Source organism: Schistocerca americana, chromosome 11 (assembly GCF_021461395.2).
Source record: "Schistocerca americana isolate TAMUIC-IGC-003095 chromosome 11, iqSchAmer2.1, whole genome shotgun sequence".
Taxonomy (NCBI): Eukaryota; Metazoa; Arthropoda; class Insecta; order Orthoptera; family Acrididae; genus Schistocerca; species Schistocerca americana.
In genome coordinates this window covers 186,715,446-186,736,337 of record NC_060129.1, presented here as the reverse complement: position 1 = coordinate 186,736,337, position 20,892 = coordinate 186,715,446, and the positions used below count along the sequence as shown (strand labels likewise).

The window sequence follows — 20,892 nt, the reverse complement described above, 5'->3', positions numbered from 1 at the left end:
TAAAATGTCATTAATTTTCCATTATTATTTGGCTTTCAACCCTCACATGAAAACAGTCATTTCACATTGATTTAAATTCATAGTCATTTTAGTTTCTATACAAAAAGTCACAGTTTATGTAATATTTTAGAACTTATGGTTATAATAGAGGGAAACATTCCACGTAGGAAATATATATCTAAAAACAAAGATGATGTGACTTACCAAATGAAAGTGCTGGCAGGTCGACAGACACACAAACATACACACAAAATTCAAGCTTTCGCAACAAATTGTTGCCTCATCCTTTCCTGATGAGGCAACAATTTGTTGCGAAAGCTTGAATTTTGTGTGTATGTTTGTGTTTGTTTGTGTGTCTGTCGACCTGCCAGCACTTTCATTTGGTAAGTCACATCATCTTTGTTTTTAGATATATTTTAGAACTTATGTTACATAAACAGTGAGTGCCCCACACTTGAGTGTTTCTGTGAAACATTATTAATTTCACCAACCACAAAATCTAACCATAAAACTGAAGCTAAATCCTTCAGTTAGCAATGATTTACTCAAAACTGTACAAGAATGCCAAAAATCCACAAGAGACGAACTATAGCTCTGAAAATTGACATCGGATCCTGCACCATACGTAAGGTCGAACACATCACTGTGACATGACAAGAGGGAGATACAGTTAACAAGACACTGCACGGATATAAGCTGTAATTGTCAATCCACTTCTGTCTGGCATATCCCGTGTCCAATCTTAATTCAGTATTTAATCCTTAGTACACTGTTTCCCATCTTCTCGTCTTTGCGTTTGTCCCATTTCCCTCACAGCTGTTCCGTATTAAGGCTGATACATCAATGTCTTCCGTGCAGGAGGTGTGCCGCGGCGAGCCCGGCACGGACAGGCGCGACGTCTCCAAGCGCTGCAAGGACCTCGCCAGCTTCATGGAGTCACTCATTGGCGAGATTGGCAAGCCCGAGTTGCGTGTCGATCCGGCCGCCGCTGCCGCTGCCAACCGGATCGGAGCCAACTTCTCTGTAAGTGCCGCCACTCATCCGTAGCAAACTCTCGACCTGCAGGCAGGTGCTTGTGCCGCCACTAACGAGCTTCTGCCCACAGGAACGCAGCTCTGTGACGTTGGGCGAGATATCGCCACACCGCAACTACTATGACAGCAAGTCGTCGTCAGAGACGCCGCCCAGCTACAACCAGCTCAACTACAACGACAACATCCAGAGGTGCGTAGTGTGGCTGTGTCGTTTCTCTGCTTCCGGGCTCTGTTCTCAATGTATAAATACAGCTTCAGTGAGTTGTTGACAGTATCGCAAAAGGTCTTGGAACTTAATTGGGCCAGGAATTTACCGTCAGGAGGTGAAATTTGTAGAACTGCTGATAGCCATTAAAAAGTAAAATTGACATAATGTCTAGCTTCCGGATCTAAAAGATCCTTCCTCAGGGAGGAGATAGGGGTATTTTGGAGAAGGGTAAAAGGAAAGGGCAAGTCACTCCGACCCCAGGATGGCAGGGACCCAACTGAAGTTAGGACAAGGGAAGATTGAAATGAAGGATAAGGCAAGAGAGAGTAGGTCAGAGACAATAATTTTCTCAAGTCCGTACGGTGTCTGTATATAAATGTCAGTTACTTGTGTTGCATTACTTAGTGACCACTGAGTCCCATGAAAAGGTAGCCCTTCCTTAAAATTATGTAATGCAATCTTGACTATTCTCAGTTACAGTTCTTCAGACACCCGCATATGAATAGCGAAATAATTTAGTATTGGCTGTTGCTTAACTTGCCCTTTTGTGAGTCCAATTTGAATCACCCTAATATAATTTAGTTTTTTTCTGATTACCAAGATATAAACCCATTCTTGTGTATTCTTCCATAAAGTTATTATACTGCATTGTGGCCTTGTAACACTACAGTATCATAAAAAAATGTAACAGAATGACAAGCACCTGCCCTCAAAGATGTTCATGGAACATACCTTCTGAGACCTGAAAATAATTTATTAAATCAAAGAGTGGTTTGTTTATGAACATCTACTACTTGCAGAAGTGGTTTTGATGAAAAAATTGTTTGATTTAGACATAAGAATATTTTGTTTAATTACTCCAGCACAAAGCATTTTGCTAGGCCACGGGCTCATCACTTCTGCTATCTTACAAAATTGGTACATCAGTTAATTAAATTTATGAAAGGTGTGAATGTGAAATAAAGTGTCAGATTTGCATTGACTTTACAATTATTTTTGTACCTTGAGAATACTAAAGTTTTACACAAGCCGAAGTGATTAAGGTTACTCAAAACTCATTCTGCTCTCAGCACAATCACTTGAAGACCAGTTGTTTAATATATGTTCTAAAAGTGTGGAAGATGGAAAACCTATTTGATGAACGAAATACCAACTCACTAAACCTGTTTGTAAATTATATGCAATTCATAAACTGTATGGAATCTGCCCCACGGAATTGTAATTGCAAAAACGACTCTCCCATAGAATTTAATGTCTGGCGCAGATAACTCTTGGCAAGACAGCATAGTTTGCTCACTTTTAGTAACGGAAAAATGTTATCTTCCAATCCTGAATAGACGTATGAGAGGAGCTTTATATTTCAGTGAAGTACTTCACACATACAAACTATTTCTGCTTTTGTATATGTCTCTCTCTCCGTCTCTCTTATTATGTACAAAGAGTGAATCAAAAAGGACTTCACAAATTTGGAATGATATAGAAATGTATTGAGACAACTTACAGAATTGATTGACATCATTTTGTAGCAGACAACCCCAAGTTTGATCCACACACTGCATCAGTACCCTATTCTGCCACCAGAGTGCCAGCATAATACACAACTAAAATGGCTACTTTCACTGGTATGGAGCGTGCTCATTGTTTGTTTCTGTTTCATGAAACGAACTCTGCAACAACAGTTCATTGTAAATTTCACACCAAAAGAACCTGCGAACAGGCCTACAATTTATTCTTGGCACAAGAACTTTGTTGAGACTGGTCGTTCACTGCGGCGTTGTAAATCGGCAGGTCACCTGCACGTTGATGATAATGTCGAACAAGTTAGGATGACACCACTGGATTTCTTTGTCTCGGGTTTCATTAAATACCGTATGTATGTTCCTCCCATACCAAACAATTTAGTCGACTTGAAAAATTGAATCTATGCTGCCGTTGCACGAGTTATGTTTCATTTTCTGGAACAAGTGTGCAAATAAATTGATTACCAGTGGGATATTTGCTGCATCAGAAACCGAACCAAAATGACACTTGACACTTATATGTGAAACTTCAGATTGTTTTCTACAAAATGATGGATATACTGATTCTGTAAGTTATCTCAATAAATTTCTATATCATTCCAAAACTGGAAAGTCCTTTTTGAGTTACCTTGTATACGCAGCTCCTTTCAATAGCACACCATTTCACACTGTAAGAAAGTAAAGTTTTTCTCTACCATGGGGCTGCAATGAATAGGAAGAATGCATAGACTTTCTTTTCTTTCAGAACTTGTGCATATGTGCTTATCATCTACGTGCCCTCACCCCTCATTGACATACCCCAAAGAACTTTAGCAGAGAAACCACCGTAATAGATGCCACAGAAAAAGTTCATCAGTGGGTTCAGAGATAACGGCAAAAGTTGCTCGTGAATAATTGATTCGTGATACACTGAATCTATGGAAGTTGGCAAATATGCATATATAACAGACAGTTTTGAAGTTGGTGCCTGAAACCAGGTCCCCTCTCCCCAATATTCTCCCAACACCACCCCTGCCACTTTCCGTCACCCTCCTAACCTCCGTAATGTGCTTTTCGAGCCGTGTAATGTGCCCAAACCATTAGGGGTACCCCTAAGTTTCTATCCCTGCAGTTGTAGATCAATTTTCAAAGCCACTCACATTGTTTGTTGACTAACTTGTATTGACTGCACAGAATTTTATACACATAAGATCGTCCCTAAACTGTCTGGGTGCATGAGTGGACACAGAAAAACTGTCCGCCTTATGGACACCCAGTACCCAATTGCTGAGCGTACTGTGTAGCATGACTCTAGGTATATGAAAGTGCAGTCCTGCAGTCATTGTCGTAGTTGATAGCTGCAGAGTAATGTGAGGTCTGCAGGTGTCCCTTACGTGTGTAAAACTGATGCATAAACAGAAGATTTCATTAGTTGTTGAAATCAAAATTCTGTGTGAAGGCTTTTGACAGTTGAATTTTTTGTTGTTTTTATAAACCCATAACTTGACAACAGTGCCACGTGTTATTCTGAGACACTTTCGGTAATTGAACATTTTCTAAAAATGTCTGTTTGCAAATGATTTGCAAAATTTTAGTGTGAGGTTCTACCACTAAACAAATTTGTGAAGTTTGACCAAAACAACTTATTGCAAAATTCCTGCAGATTGCTTGATTTTACATGTACATTTAGTATGAAAAAATCGGTTCTCATTGGATTTTGCACAATTTCACTGATGCTCAAGAACAAGCTCGTGCATGGAAATGCTCAAAGAATTTGATTGAGGAAGTCCGAAATCTGCATAGAATGTTGTGACACGAGACAAAACTATTACAGAATGAATACATTCTAGAAACATTCCCCAGGCTGTGGCTAAGCCATGTCTCCGCAGTATCTTTCTTCCAGGAGTGCTAGTTCTGCTAGGAGAGCTTCTGTGAAGTTTGGAAGGTAGGAGACGAGGTATTGGCGGAATTAAAGGTGTGAGGACGGGGCGTGAGTCGTGCTCGGGTAGCTCAGTCGGTAGAGGACTTGCCCGTGAAAGGCAAAGATCCCGAGTTCGAGTCTCGGTCCGGCACACAGTTTTAATCTGCCAGGAAGTTTCAAGTTTCAAAACTATTACAGTTTGGGTGCTTAAGGTAACTGATGTCCAGACACTGGCATTTAAATGCTGTAAGTGTGAAGAAAATCGAAGAGGTGTGTTCTGTAAGGTCTGAGAGTTAGAAAAGTTTTTTGGCTATCTTCGATGTCCCCTATCTGGTGCCTTCTCTTCGGAGTAGCGATTGTGACAGTATTGTACACCCACAGGTTCTTCGAGAGCAAACCGAAGACGATCCCGTCAGACGATTCCGGTGAGCGGCTGATGGCATTGGAGCCGACCAGCCGCAGCACTGACGAAGACACCAAGGCTGCCGCCGCTACCAACGACAGCCGTGCCACCAGGTAACGCCTTGCAAGCTTGCTCATCTGGACACAGTGTGATATTTTATTATGGTAGTAACAAAAATAGTACTTTTGTGGCCTCATTGGACCACTTTAGTCAAACGTTATCTGGCCATCTTCTTCGATAAGTACATTTTGTTCCTTGGGAGTTTCCAATATCGTTTCATGTGTTCTGATCTTTTTCATTTTTCGTCATCTGTAAGTACACATTTAATGCGTGTTGGTTGTCTGTTTCTTTTTTTAAATCTCATTTTCTTGTTTTTCAGTTTTTTGAGATTTTTGTGTTTCGTTTTGCAGATCATCCAGGCTAGTCCTTTGTCCACTACTTCTTCTGTATCCTCTCTAATTTCCGTGATTCATCCTACATGTTGTTTCAGATTCCATAGTTTGTCTAACTCTTCTTGTTAATCTGATTTCAGTTGTCATGATGCGGGCAAGGAAAGAAATCCTGTTCTTACGTATTGCACCTATAGTAGGCCACTGTTTCCTGTAAACCACTTCATTTGGCACTACCCTCCATTATCCTTTTTTATAAAAACAACGATAATAATAATAATAATAATAATAATAATAATAATAAGGAAATGTGTAATTGCTTAATTTTGTGGACTGTGTACATCTCGTCATCACAGTTTTGTTGCTGTTCTCCCTGACATTTCAACATTGGTAAAAGTGATGGATGGTTATTTACATAAGTATTTCCAATCACATTCAGTTTTACCGTCTTACAGCTGATGTGTTTTGATTCTTACTGGCCATCTTGTAATTTTTTCTGGAATTCCTTCGCTGGATATTTCTTATCTTTTGCAATGCTCCACTGACCGATATAGAAAGCACCATCAAGCATCACCCAGATATTTATCAAACTTTTGCAGATATGCTCACCGTGTAACAGATATTAACATTTTCAGATGATGTGGTTGTGTTTGAATTGACCTAGGATTTTCTCATAACGTGGTAGCCGCACAGCATCTACATCTGTAGCCACCTTTCATGTGTCCACTAGATGCTGCCCTGTAGTGGCTGCAGCTATGACTAGTTCATATGTCTTGAATATTAGCAGTTAGATGAGCAAATGTAGGAGCCATTTCCATATGCAGTACATGATGGTCTTTGTTTCTGAGCTGTGATTGAATTTATTTCTAAAAGAGATGTTTTGCACGTGGATTAGATACAAAAAAAAAAAACTATTCTGCTCAAATTTATACTCCGGGTTTTGTATTAATAATTAAAGTTATGTATTTATTTTCATAATTATTGTAGGGGTTCCTTTCGAAGCAACTGCAACTCTAAACGCAACGTGAGTAGCAGTGACAGGTTGTTGTATTTCCAGTTTTACATAATGAACACTTGGTGTCCCATTATAAAGGGGTTTCATCTGATGCTGGCTTGGATTGACAGTAACAGTGGAAGTGGAGATAATGGGTTAACTGAAGACAGTGATCTTGATTTCTGAACAAAAAAGTCACTGTTGTCTTGCCTTATGTCAGAGAATGGGAACAAAGAACCATTAGGAAAAAAATATAAAACTGTTGTTCCTGAAAAACACGCAATAGAAGCAAAACATCTACCATTGCATAGCAGCTTAAGGCACTGTGTACACTCTAGCACAAAGAAGGAACTTCACAGAAGCAGATGAGAGCGTGCTTCGTGTCAAGTAGCCCTATGCCTAACAGCAGAAAGGAACTACCGTTTTACTGTATCACGGAAAGTAATGACATTTCATGTGCAATGGCTCCATTTGTAACTACACCATATGTGTTTATATTGTTGTGTCTAGTTTATGTCTAATAATTTAATAGACACAAGGAAATATAAAAAAAATAATTTTTAATATTTTGAGTCTGGAAAGATTAAAGGATGAAACTTTCATTCCGTTCAGAGCTGATGACCATCATCATCATCATCATCATCATCAACAACATGATGTGTAACCCCCATAGGCATGAGTACACTTTTGTTTCCATTGTGGTGTGGAAGCAAACAGCCTGTGAATGTCTTCTTGAGAAATTTCTTGCCATGCCTGAAAGACATGCTCTGTGAGTCTGTGAGGCTGGAGTCTGGAGTCTGGTTTGAAAGTACACACCTCCCCATCAAGTCACAAATTGGGGGACGAGGCAGGCCACTGCAGTACGGGGTCTTGTGTAATCCTGCTGGAGTATGTTATTCGTTACTTGCCATTCTTTCCACGCACAAGCCAGCATTCAGCCTCCCTTCATCAGTTATCAAATCAGACCTGCAGTACAAAAGTGTGACCATCAAAGGCAAAGGGTAACAGAGGAGTTGGAGGCCTGTGCACCTTGAAAATCATTGTCTCCTGTCACATTTCACTAGGCTGCATAAGGGCTCTTGATGTCAATATGACTGCCACAAGCAGAAGTGAGACTCAGAGATGAACATCGCAGATTGCCACTCGGGTCCCAGTTGACTGTTGCTTGCTCTGCACTGTGAAAGTCTCTGTGATCTGCGCTACGGTTTCAGCAATAAATAGTGCACGGCAACTCGAAATCTCAACTTACCATTCAGTAATCTGCTCCTTGCAGTTTGTTGTGACACAATGCCTGTAACCTTCACCCAGATTTCAGATGTTGTCATCTGCAAAAGTACAAGGGCGCTAGGAAACTTTTGCAATATGACACAACAATAAGACGCAGGACACTAATTGTTGCTGTGTTCTGAGAGTACTTCGTGCTTGCATTTTTAGCTGCTGTGCCAAGTCTGTGGGCCAAGTTGATCACTAGCAGGGTTAGTTTTAAGTGGTTGCTATGGCGTCGTGGTGACAAAGTGAGATTCGAAGAGTTTTGCGATACAACTTCACACGTGGTTTAAACGTAGATCAGTGCTTTGAAGAATTGACTCTTGTAATCAGTGATGTGTATCCACATCATTGAACTATATTCTGGTGGTACAGAGAATTCCAAAGAGGGACTCTGGAGGATGCTGAGAGAATGAGAAGGCCATGACCGTCAGTTATGGAGGGAAACATTAATTCTGTGGGGAAAATCCTAGAAGAAGACAGGTGAGTGACCTATTGGCAGATAGACGATACCTTAGTGCTAAATGCACTAGCAATTCATTTGCTAGTAAAGAAACTTTGTTGTCTCTGGGTGCTGCATAGACTGACAGAAGAGCAGACGACACACTAACATGGAAAGTAAGCGTTTCCAGACACATGTCCACATAACATATTTTCTTTCTTTGTGTGTGAGGAATGTTTCCTGAAAGTTTGGCCGTACCTTTTTGTAACACCCTGTATACAATGCTGCAACCTAAACAAATGCCCTCAGAGTTTTCCTAACACAGAAACTTCTATTGAATGGAAAAAAAAAATTCTGTCTTCTATAAATGTTGTTCTTGCAGAGATCTCTCACGTTTTCTCAGCACAATTGATTAATGGTGTGCTTATGGGTGTTTTGCCAGTTTCTTTCCACACTGTACACAATATTTTGATAACTGATCAAGCTGTTTTCTTCATGAGCCGTGAGTTTTGCTGTCGTGTGTACTCAGAATCTAATTGGAGTCCAGACAGTGGGAACACACCGAGCAAGGTGGCACAATGGTTAGCCTACTGGACTCGCTATCAGGAGGACAACAGTTCAAACCCGTGTCGGACCATCCTCATTTAGGTTTTCCCTAAATTGCTTCAGGCAAGTGCAGGGATGGTTACTTTGAAAGGGCACGGCTGACTTCCTTTCTCGTCCTTCCCTAATCCGACGGGACCAGTGACCTCGCTGTCTGGTACTCTCCCTGCGAATCGACCAACCGACCGACAGTGAGAACAATAAAAGCAAAACTTTCAGAACCTGAAGAAAAGGGCTTGGTCAGCCATTGAAATATTGTGCACAAAATGGAAATGACGATTCAGCGGAGCACCTGGAGCCACACAATTTTCTTTTTACTACAGGTCTTCATTTTATATCCTCTCTATTTCAGGTATTGTGAGTTATATTGCCACTCAAATAATAAAACTCATCGACTACTTTTGGTCTCTCAATGCCCCAGCATCACCTCACTGATTTCAACTATGCAGCATAACCCACGTTTTACGTTAAAGTTATTATCACATGTAAGTGGAGACAAAAGTGTTAGCACAAAATAGAAGAAATTAAATATGGCACAAATCCGAGCAAAAGACCAATATTGTAAAAGAAATGTTTTTTGGAGTCTTCAGTCTCCTGACTAGTTCGATGGGAACACCACGAAATCATACCCTGTGCCAACCATTTTATCTCCGAGCAGCATTTTCATACTGCACCCTCAATTATTTGTCAGATGTATTCAAATCTCTGTCTTCTCCTACCTCATTCCTTAACTTAATAGTCAACCTAATTATTAACATTCTTCTGTACTACGTCTCAGATGCTTCGATTCTCTTCTGTTCAGGTTTTCCCAAAGTCTGTGCTTAACTACCACACAATGCTGTGCTCCATACATACATTCTCATAAATTGGTTCTCAAATTTAGGCTTACGTTTCTCTTGGCCACGAATGCCCTTTTTGCGAGTGCTAGTCTGGTTGTTATGTCCTGCTTGCTCTGTCCGTCATGGGTTATTTTGCTGCATAGCTAAAAAAATTCCTTAACTTCATCTACTTTGTGATGACCAGTCCCGATATTAAGTTTCTTGTTGTTCTCATTTCTGCTACTTCTCATTATTCTCCTCTTTTTTTCAATTTACTCTCAATCCATATTCTTAACTCATTAGACTGTTCATTCCAGTCAGCAGGTCTTGTAATCCTTTTTCACTTTCAGTGAAGATAGCAATTCTCATCACCAAATCCTATAGCTGATATCCTTTAACCTTGAATTTTTGTTCCATTCTTGAATGTTTTTTAATTTGTGTCATTACTTCTTCAATGTATAGGTTGAACATAATTGGTAGAAGACTACATTCCTGTCTTCCACCCCTTTTAATCCAAGTACTTCATTCTTTGTCTCCCTTATTCCCACTTAGTTCTTGCACGTATTGTACACTACTGGGCATTAAAATTGCTACACCACGAAGATGAGGTGCTACAGATACGAAATTTAACTGACAGGAAGAAGATGCTGAGATATGCAAATGATTAACTTTTCAGAGCATTCACACAAGGTTGGTGCTGGTGACAACACCTGCAACGTGCTGACATGAGGAAAGTTTCCAAGCAATTTCTCATACACAAACAGCAGTTGACTGGCGTCGCCTGGTGAAACGTTGTTGTGATGCCTCGTGTAAGGAGGAGAAATGCCTACCATCACATTTACGACTTTGATAAAGGTCGGATTGTAGCCTATCGCGATTGTGGTTTATCGTATCGCGACATTGCTGCTCGCGTTGGTCGAGATCCAATGACTGTCAGCAGAATATGGAATTGGTGGGTTCAGGAGGGTAATACGGAACGCCGTGCTGGATCCCGACGGCCTCGTATCACTAACAGTCGAGATGACAGGCATCTTATCCACACGACTGTAACGGATCGTGCAGCCACGTCTCGATGCCTGAGTCAACAGATGGGGACGTTTGCAACACAACAACCATCTGCACAAACAGTTCAACGATGTTTGCAGCAGCACGGACTATCAGCTCGGAGACCACGGCTGTGGTTATCCTTGACGCTGCATCACAGACAGGAACGCCTGCGATGGTGTACTTGACGACGAACCTGGGTGCACGAATGGCAAAACGTCATTTTTTTCGGGTGAATCCAGGTTCTGTTTACAGCATCACGATGGTTGCATCCATGTTTGGCGACATTGCGGTGAACGCACATTGGAAGTGTGTATTCGTCATCGCTATACTGGCGTATTATCCGGCGTGATGGTATGGGGTGCCATTGGTTACACGTCTCAGTCACCTCTTGTTCGCATTGACGGCACTTTGAACAGTGGATGTTTCATTTCACATGTGTTACGACCCGTGGCTCTACCATTCATTCGATCCCTGCGAAACCCTACATTTCAGCAGGATAATGCACGACCGCACGATGCAGGTCCTGTACGGGCCTTTCTGGATACAGAAAATGTTCGACTGCTGCCCTGGCCAGCACATTCTCCAGATCTCTCACCAATTGAAAACGTCTGGTCAATGGTGGCCGAGCAACTGGCTCGTCACAATACGCCAGTCACTAGTCGTGATGAACTGTGGTGTCGTGTTGAAGCTGCATGGGCAGCTGTACCTGTACACGCCATCCGAGCTCTGTTTGACCCAATGCCCAGGCGTATCAAGGCCGTTATTATGGCCAGAGGTGGTTGTTCTGGGTACTGATTTCTCAAGATCTATGCACCCAAATTGCGTGAAACTGTAATTACATGTCAGTTCTAGTATAATATATTTGTCCAATGAATATCCGTTTATCATCTGCATTTTTTCTTGGTGTAGCAATTTTAATGGCCAGTAGTGTATTTACCCATGTTTCCCTATAGCCTATTGCAGCATATCACATTGTCACTGTTCAAACAGTATGTTGGTGCCATTAACAATCTGACTTATAATGAGTCTTCAACTACGATATGCTGGCCGGAGTCGGAATCGAATAAGAAATTTACAAATTGTTTTTGCAGGAACTGCTTGTCGCCGGTGAATGACACCGGCTCTGGATCCAACTCTGGCAGTGGGTCGGGATCTGCCGGCGTGTCTGCCAACAACGTCAGTGTCGACACCGCAGAGGCCGAGGGAGACTACAAGCCGCCACATCTCACTGAGGCGCTGCTTTCCAGGTCAGCTGGCAGCACCTCACTCGCTTACACCTAAGTCTGAGCAGCTATCCTGTGCAAACCGATGTGAACTGCTTGCCAAAGGGAGCTTCCTCTACTACCTCTTTTCAGGATTTCTTTGCTTCCATTTTTGTATCGAATGAAGGAAAAATGCTGCTTAAATGGCACTGTGCGTGCCGAAATTAGTCTGATCTCATCATCGGTGCCCTTACAGGAGTGATATGTAGGTGGCTGAAATATATTGGTAGTTTCATCACTTAAGTGACAGTTCTCCTCAGTCGGCCTGTACAGCAGTGGTGCTCTGTCAGTCACAACTGAGTGGTCAGTTGCCGTGGCTTTGAGTCGGTCTTTTGAAACCTTTGTATGAAGTCTGTTCAGGAGAGCTGTTTTCATAAAATACCAATTTGTTGACAGAGTTCCGTACAGTAGTTGTAGGTGGTAAATCTGACAACACTGTCTCCATCTCTTTCATCTCCATCTGTATTTCACCACCTTTAAGGCTCACGCCGAGCGACCGTCTTCCCTCGTGTGGGGTGAGGTTACTACTCGGCGAGCTGTAATTCCTCTCGTTGTGAGCGGGGATTGCGGTGAGCGGGCAGAGCACTCAGAATTTGCTGCGATGTGAGGTGTGATGTACAATGTCGAGAGTGTGGGGGTGGCGGGGTTCGAGATCTGACTCCATTAGGCAACAACACAAACCTCGGTTTTCCAGCTTCTGTGAAACAACAATGTGCATGATGGACATAATGATCAGTTAAATACTTTTGTGTTGCAAAAACTGAGACTACTGTTTGTATTGATAGGTGACCTCATCTCTTACTTTAGTTGCAGTGAAAATAGCACAAGAACACAAACCACAGTGACTACAATGCCAAGGATCTCACCAAACTTTTTTTCATGTGTGTAATATCTTGAAAATTGGGTAGTAAGCCTACAAACTTTTATGGGGAGAAAATTACCTTTCATGCATTTTGCGTAATTAACACCGTTCATTTTCACTATGGTATTGTTTTGTGCTTGAACCTGTATAAACTTTTGTGTCAGTAGAACTCTTAACTGGACGAAACTGCGAGTAGTAGATCTTGAGCCTAAGAAGGTTGAGCATCTGTGCTATACAGTAAATGATTTTTACAGTTTTTTCTTTGAGAAACTAATGAAGCAGTCAACATAGATCATTTATGTATTGATTCTTAGACAACATTTCCTGTTTTTTTTTTTTTTTTTTTTAAAGAGATTAAGTCATCATGAATCCCCCCGCTACTGCCTACCCTGCAACTCAGAAGTTGCTCTGTCCAAAATCAAGTGCGTCCAGAATGGAAGTCCTGCAGTCTGAAAGTCTCATCTGAAATTAATAATAATAATAATAATAACAGTTTTTTAATCTTTAGCATGTTGTGCATCGAGTAATAGGTACAGTTTTTTGGAATTTGAAGAAAAAAAAAAAATAATAATAATAATGAAATGGCAGGCATTTGAAACAAAGATGTTGTTTTGTTGTGCAGTTTATTCATGTTTTTTGCAATAGCTAATGAATAAATTAAAATTTAAAAACATTGCTCTATTACTCATTGCAGAGATGTCCAAGGAGTAATTCAGCCAAATTTCAGAAAGATACCTTTACCAGTGCGCTCGCAATCCGTGCCATCAGCTTCAGACACAGTATCTCAACACTGCCAACATATGCGTAGCAGTAGGCTACATTTTCTGTAATTTTTTGGTATTGACTGAAGAACCTATTTTCTAAATTGTTCCCAAAGATTGCAGCCATTATGCTCGTCAGACTGCTGTCTGTAGTGAGAACTTCACTTTGTTCTGAACTCTGCTTATCGAAAGTGAAGTGATTGAACACGAGGGACGTCTGTTAACCCAGCAATCTCCTGCTGTGCTCATGGTATTATGTTTCTGTAAATTAATGCCTGACAGCACAGAGAGTTGGAACATGTGTAAATAATTTCTTCATGTACAGGTCCACAGCCTCAGTGTCTTGTGTTAATGATGTAGCCTGTCAGTTATATTCCTGTAATGCACCATGCGTATAAATTATATTACTGACCAGTTTCAGCTTACCATATTTACTTGAAACTAAGCCGCACTTTTTTTGTTTTTGTTTTTGTAATCCAAAAACCCGCCTGCGGCTTAGAATCGAGTGCAAAGTAAGCGGAAGTTCTGAAATATGTTGGTAGGTGCTGCCACAACGAACTTCTGCCATCGAATATATGTAGCACTACACAGGCATGCTTTGCAGGCACAAAGATAAATGCTGGTGCCAAAACCTCTGCGTCACCACTGCATTTTCGTACATTATCCAACGAAATAAATACAAATTCCATATTGTTCATCTTCGAATGTAGCAGCATTTCAATGTACTACAAAAATCTGACTGGCAAGACTGTTTGGGATGTTTGTCAATATGGCCAACTCTACGTTCTGAATTTTTTCCTACCTGTGAGAAGAGATGGTTGGTAATAGGAACTTTTATGACTTGTGAATCACATGCAGTATTCTCTTCACCATAAGAATAATACGAATATAAAAATTTTGCCATGTATTCTTTCGTGTTTGCTGCTATCTCGTTTAAATCCTGTCTGCCTAATAAACTACGAAACTTGAGTGAGACAACAGCAAACGAGGAAGAATATACATATAATGTCATGTTTATATTCATATTACTCTTATGCCTAATAGTGATACAGTCAGAAATGAAGCACGGCAATTGACTATATTTATAAATCTAAGATGACTAATTTCTGTGCAGAATGTAATGTACTAAAGAGCCGTCTGCAGAGATTTTCAAACGGAGAAAAATGTTCGCTAAACTCTCGTTCAGAACATTTTCTATCATGCGCAGTCTATTATTTGGTTCTTGTTGATCATTATCAAAGAAAGCAGCAGTGTAAGTGACAACAAATAGCAGTCTCTTGCCATTGTTTCGCTTTATACGCACGATCCACTTTTGGGTCACAGAGTGTGAGTGGTCGGGGTGTGTTGCAGGCACAACGAAGACATGGAGAAGAGGATGGTTCAGCGGCACCGCGAGCAGCGCAGCAAAGGCGGCGACGGGAAGTGCAAGAGGCCCCACCACTGCCAGCCGCCGGTGCTGGCAGACAAGGCGCACGTGAGTCTCTGACAGTACCGTCTGATTATTAGTCACAATTTTGTATTCATTATCTGAAGTTTGCAAAAAAGTTAAATTTGTGATTTCCAGGTGATTTAGTCAGAACAAACTACAGTGAAACCCCTTTATAACGTTCCTCCATATGTTTTCCTCTATGTTACGTCCGTTTTATTCAGTGCCGACTAAAAGCCCATATAAACAATGTTAAATTTTCCTCTTTACTGCATTTCCTCTATATTACAATTTCCTCCATGTAAAGCTCATATTTTTTTAACCCTGGTCAATTATTTACCTCTTTATAATGTTTAAGTGGCTGGATGTAGATGCATCGTTTTCCGTTCTGTGGATCACAGTGTGCGCCGGCTCGGAAAGCGTGTTTCGTATGTCAGCAGCGGAACCCGGTCACGTGACATGTGATGCACAATCTGCTTGTGATCTTTTTGGCGCCATTTCAGTCGATGCTTTGTATTCGTAGTGTATTCTGTGAGCTGAGCGGCAGACAGTATGTCTAGTAAAAGTGTGTCTTCGATATAACTTTATTGAAGGTTTCATCAGTGGACATGAGAGAAAAACGGAAGAACATTTCTCTGGAAGAGAAGGTTTCTGTTATTAAAAAAGTGGAGGCATCTCCTGGTGTGGGTCGCGCGGAGCTAGCGAAGCAATTTGAACTGGCCCCCTCAACACACAACACTATTATGGGAAACAGATCGTCGATAATGGAAGAGTTTGACAATTGTGGAAATTCGAAACGTATGCATTTGAAGCCATCGACTTGATTTGCAAGGGTTTCAGGAATTAATAGGCAGTGATTCTGTCATGTTTGAGGACTTTGTGGCTGTGGATGACAATGTGGCAGCCACAGGAGTACAAAGTATTGAGGACTGGCTCATATTCTATAATTGGGTCAACTGAAGAATGGGATACCACCTGTCAACTTTGGACAATGTCGTCATATCTTAAGAATCTGTTATAACTTTTTACAGTACAAACTGATCCATTTACTTTCAGCCATCCACCTACCGGGCCCCATGTTTTAATTACAAAAAACTAATCATTTGATACATTGATCATTTGCAATGAATATCATATTACAGTGTTATGAAAATTTAAAATGTCATCTATGGCACCATTTGTCAAAGCTGATTAGTAGTATCCAGATCTTCAGTAATGCCCTATAATTATTATTTGGAAGCCTTCCTCTTTATAGTGTTTTCCTCTATACAGTGTTCAGAATTTGTGGTCCCTTGGAAAACGTTATATAGAGGTTTCACTGTAATGAACATCACCAAGAATTAATAGCACCAGATGATAACGCAGAATTGAATCGATTATAAAAAATTGTACTTATTACTTTCTTTGGGTAGGCACCACATCCCCAATAAATTTGGAGGAGGAACATCATACTACCAGGCCGTACTGCAAAATATTAAGTTCATTGAACCACCTGTACAATAGTTCTTTATTCCACTTACAAACAACATGTGGAAAAAATTATGCCACCAGATGTGGGTACTTTGTCACCCACCAGGGTAGCCGAGAGTGCTAACGCGCTACTTCCTGGCCTCGGGTAGGCGCGCCGGCCCCGTATCGAATCTGCCCGGTGGATTAACGACGAGGGCCGATGTGCCGGCTAGCCTGGATGTGGTTTTTAGGCGGTTTCCCACATCCCGCTAGGTGAATACCGGGCTGGTCCCCATGTTCCGCCTCAGTTACACGGCTCGCAGACATTTGAACACTTTCGCACTATTCCGTGGATTACACTCTGACGCCGACAGTTGGGGTGCACTAATTCCGTCCCGGGGGAGGGGGGGGGGAGGGGGGGGGGGGGTGGTATGGGGTGGCGGCAGGAAGATCATCCGGCCTCCCCTTAAACATTAACATCCCAAATCCGATTAGTGATGGCTGACCCTGCATAACTGCGGGACAAGGCTCGAGCGATAGAATATAGAATGTGGGTACTTTGTCCTTGCTTCAACAAAATATCACATATGTTTGGGTGTAGCAAAGGCATCAGTGTTTATCTTCTAAAATGTGAGGTGCATGGCTTGATACTGGTCACAGTTTTCGTGTGCACAGTTTTACACATGTGACAATACCCTGACCATGTTTGTATAAGTGTGTTTTATACTTACGCAGTACAAGGTATGTCTTCATGGTGCTAGATGTGGTGTTTTAATGGTATGGTAATACCATCACAATCATGTTGTGCACCTTACATTTTAAAAGATGAACAGTGGTGACCGTGCTGCAGACAAATACTCACAGTATATGATTCTTTTGTGAGACAAGAACTATGTGTCCACGTCTGTTGCTATAATTAATTACTATGTTTGTGTAACGCTACATCCAAGTTAGTTTATATTGTAGCTCTATTATTTTCATTATTGTTTGTTGTTATGTTTGTAAATGCACCTGAGAGTGTGCTGTGCACTAGTAGTGCAGAATAAAGTAATTTGAAGTGCAGCCTGCTGGAATAATTTCCTTCATTATTTGTACTTAGCTTTGGGGGCTGAATTTATTATTACTTGAGTACAAACATAATAATTAATAATCTGGCAACTGTGTACGCTTGATCTTTTGTTTATTCATTGAATTAGCACCACAATTTAACAACGCTATTCATTTCTACATACCAGAATTGTAGTATAACTTTTCGCAAATTCAGCCTGTACACAAGTGCAAAGTAAACTTCCTGCGAAAATACTGTTCTCCAAAATACTGTCCCTACTGACTCTCGGTGGGCACTGCGCCCAAACTGTGTATGAGTACAACAGTGAAAATCTTATAAGGCATTATTAGAATGAGAGCATAGGTGAAATTATTATTAAAAGTTTTGATTTCAAATATTGTTTAACCCGCCAAGTTAGCCGACGGTACTAATGCGCCGCTTCTGGACTCGAGTAGGCGCACCGGCCCCGAATCGAATCAAAGCCGGCGCATTTAAAGGAAGCACGAGCGTCGTCCTGACGTCGTGCTCGTTCGTAACGAACACATTCGTTCCACTTACACTGCCGATTTCTCTGTCGTACTCGCCCCTCAGGTGTTCTCGTGACAGGGTTACGTGTTGTTACGGCAGACGTACGCGAAGTTACGAAATGCAGTACAGCTGACGCTACACCTCCGTCTGACACTCTACGAAAGTCTCCGTCTGACACGTTCCCGACTCTCTACTATTCCGCGACACTGCAGGAGACCTGGCGATACACCTACGTATTAGACGACTGCTGTCAGTCCTGCCGAGTGGTGTACGACACTGGAGACTCACAGTCGCGCGCTCGCAGGTGGAGAGCGCGGCCCCTCCCGCAGTGGCCGCCCAGGTGCCGGCGGGTGCGGCGGCCCACGGGACGAAGCGCAGCGGCAGCCACTCGTGGGACGGCGAGCCGCTCAAGGCCAGCAAGCACTCGCACGCGCCCTCGCCGCCGGCCGCCCCGCCGCCCCCGGTGCCCCTCCGAGACGAAGCGCCGCCGCCTGCCGCCGCACCGGGCCCGCCCCCGGCGCGGTCGCCTGCCGCCGCCGAGGGTGCGGGGCTGAGCCTGTGGCCGCCGTTCTCTGTGGCGATGACACCGCTGCATCCGCCACAGCCCTGCAAGACGCGAGGGTGAGTTTTGCCGATCGCACCTTCTCTCGATTGCTACGGTTGTTTGCTGGCTGTCTGCCTATCCCGTATCACTGGGTAGGTCAGGAAGATCCACAAAACACCTACTATTGACGGATTGTCTCACAAAAGTGCTAACTTACCTGACTATTATTTTTTAGGTATTGCTTCTTACATGTTGATTCAAATTCTGAAGGTGGCAGGAGTAAAATAAAGGGAGCAAAAGTCTATTTACAATTTGTACAGAAATCAGATGGCAGTTATCACAGTCGAGGGGCATCAAAGGGAAGCAGTGGTTGGGAAGGGAGTGAGACAGGGTTGTAGCCTCTCCCCGATGTATTCAAACTGTATATTGAGCAAGCAGTAAAGGAAGCAAAAGAAAAATTCGGAGTAGGTATTAAAATTCATGGAGAAGCAGTAAAAACTTTGAGGTTCGCCGATGACATTGTAATTCTGTCAGAGACAGCAAAGGACTTGGAAGAGCAGCTGAATGGAATGGACAGTGTTTTGAAAGGAGGATATAAGATGAGCATCAACAGAAGCAAAACGAGGATAATGGAATGTAGTCGAATGAAGTCGGGTGATGCTGAGGGAACTACATTGGGAAATGTGACACTTAAAGTAGTAAAAGAGTTTTGCTATTTGGGGAGCAAAATAACTGATGATGGTCGAAGTAGAGACGATATAAAATGTAGACTGGCAATCGCAAGGAAAGCGTTTCTGAAGAAGAAAAATTTGTTAACATCGAGTATAGATTTAAGTGTCAGGAAGTCGTTTCTGAAAGTATTTGTATGGAGTGTAGCCATGTATGGAAGTGAAACATGAACGATAAATAGTTTAGACAAGTAGAGAATAGAAGCCTTCCAAATGTGGTGCTACAGAGGAATGCTGAAGATTAGATGGGTAGATCACATAACTAATGAAGAGGTATTGAATAGAATTGGGGAGAAGAGAAATTTGTGGCACAACATGACTAGATTTATTTATTTATTTATATACTTGTTCCATAGATCTGTCCATGTGAGCAAGTCACTCAGATGTGGAACGTGTCAATGTACATAATAAAATACATAGAATAAAGACATTGTTATAGTATTAATAACAGTGCACAAAAGTCATACTTATTAGCTTAAAAACTAGTCAACATAAATGTGAAGATAGCAGTTTCATATTTAGGGCATTATTGCATCTATTTTAACCTTGAACAGTAATCAGAAGAAGGGATCGGTTGGTAGGATATGTTCTGAGACATCGAGGGATCACATATTTAGTATTGGAGGGCAGCATGGAGGGTAAGAATCGTAGAGGGAGACCAAGAGGTGAATACACTAAGCAGATTCAGAAGGATTTAGATTGCAGTAGGTACTGGGAGATGAAGAAGCTTGCACAGGATAGAGTAGCATGGAGAGCTCCATCAAACCAGTCTCTGGACTGAAGACAACAACAACAACAACAACAACAATTCAAGAGAAAGTTTCAGAATAAGAATGTTATTCCTAACTATGGCAGGGTAATGCTTAAGAGCAAAAGTTCAATGGTAATTAAAGCTAAAACAGAATGTGTGAAATTCCAGAGACTAGAGTACTCTTTAGAGTGGTGTCACTAAGATTTTGTCTGGTGAGCCAGTTACACACACTGGTACACAGCTGACAACTCTGCTCGTCTGCTGCAGGAACTTCTGCACGGGCGGCTGCTCCCACGCGGCCCCGCAGATCCTGCCACTGTACTACCTGCCGGCTCCGACGCCTGCCTCCGCCGATGCCACTCCTGTGGGGAGCGGCACCCGCCCCCACCAGCAGCCACACGCCCCCGCCGCCTTCCTGCAGCAGCAAGGTGAGTGCAGCTTTTTGCCGGTCGGTACCGCAACTTTCCGAGGTCGCTATTGATGGTTCAGTGATAAAGGACAGTCAGATAAAAACATGACAGACGTATAACTTGCACGGCTCAGAACCTCGGTAATGCGGGTAGCTGTGTTGTCCTCTATTGGGAATTTGCTTTCTTGTGATGTATCGATGTGTTTCTCATCCTCACTGACAGTCATTTCGACAACATTCTTGATGGGTTTGACTGCCATTGAACATGTTAAAACATCTTGAAAGTGTATGTTCTTGAAGCTACAACCGAGCAACGTTGATATGGCTAATATGTTCACATGTGCAGTTGCTACATCTACATCTACATTTATTCTCCGCAAGCCACCCAACGGTGTGTGGCGGAGGGCACTTTACGTGCGACTGTCATTACCTCCCTTTCCTGTTCCAGTCGCGTATGGTTCGTGGGAAGAACGACTGTCTGAAAGCCTCCGTGCGCGCTC

At 42.2% G+C, this 20,892-nt stretch overlaps 1 protein-coding gene across 1 annotated transcript in view; it reads left to right on the top strand.

Annotated features, from left to right (window-relative positions):
- The window catches only part of LOC124553531 (period circadian protein), a 197,896-nt gene that overhangs the window by 129,261 nt on the left and 47,743 nt on the right, over positions 1–20,892 (top strand). The window contains exons 11-17 of the mRNA XM_047127380.1: positions 859–1,023; positions 1,106–1,224; positions 5,044–5,178; positions 11,716–11,871; positions 14,860–14,983; positions 18,265–18,581; positions 20,251–20,411. Of these exons, the coding sequence (XP_046983336.1) occupies positions 859–1,023; positions 1,106–1,224; positions 5,044–5,178; positions 11,716–11,871; positions 14,860–14,983; positions 18,265–18,581; positions 20,251–20,411 (1,177 nt within the window). The remainder of the gene's footprint in view (positions 1–858; positions 1,024–1,105; positions 1,225–5,043; positions 5,179–11,715; positions 11,872–14,859; positions 14,984–18,264; positions 18,582–20,250; positions 20,412–20,892) is intronic.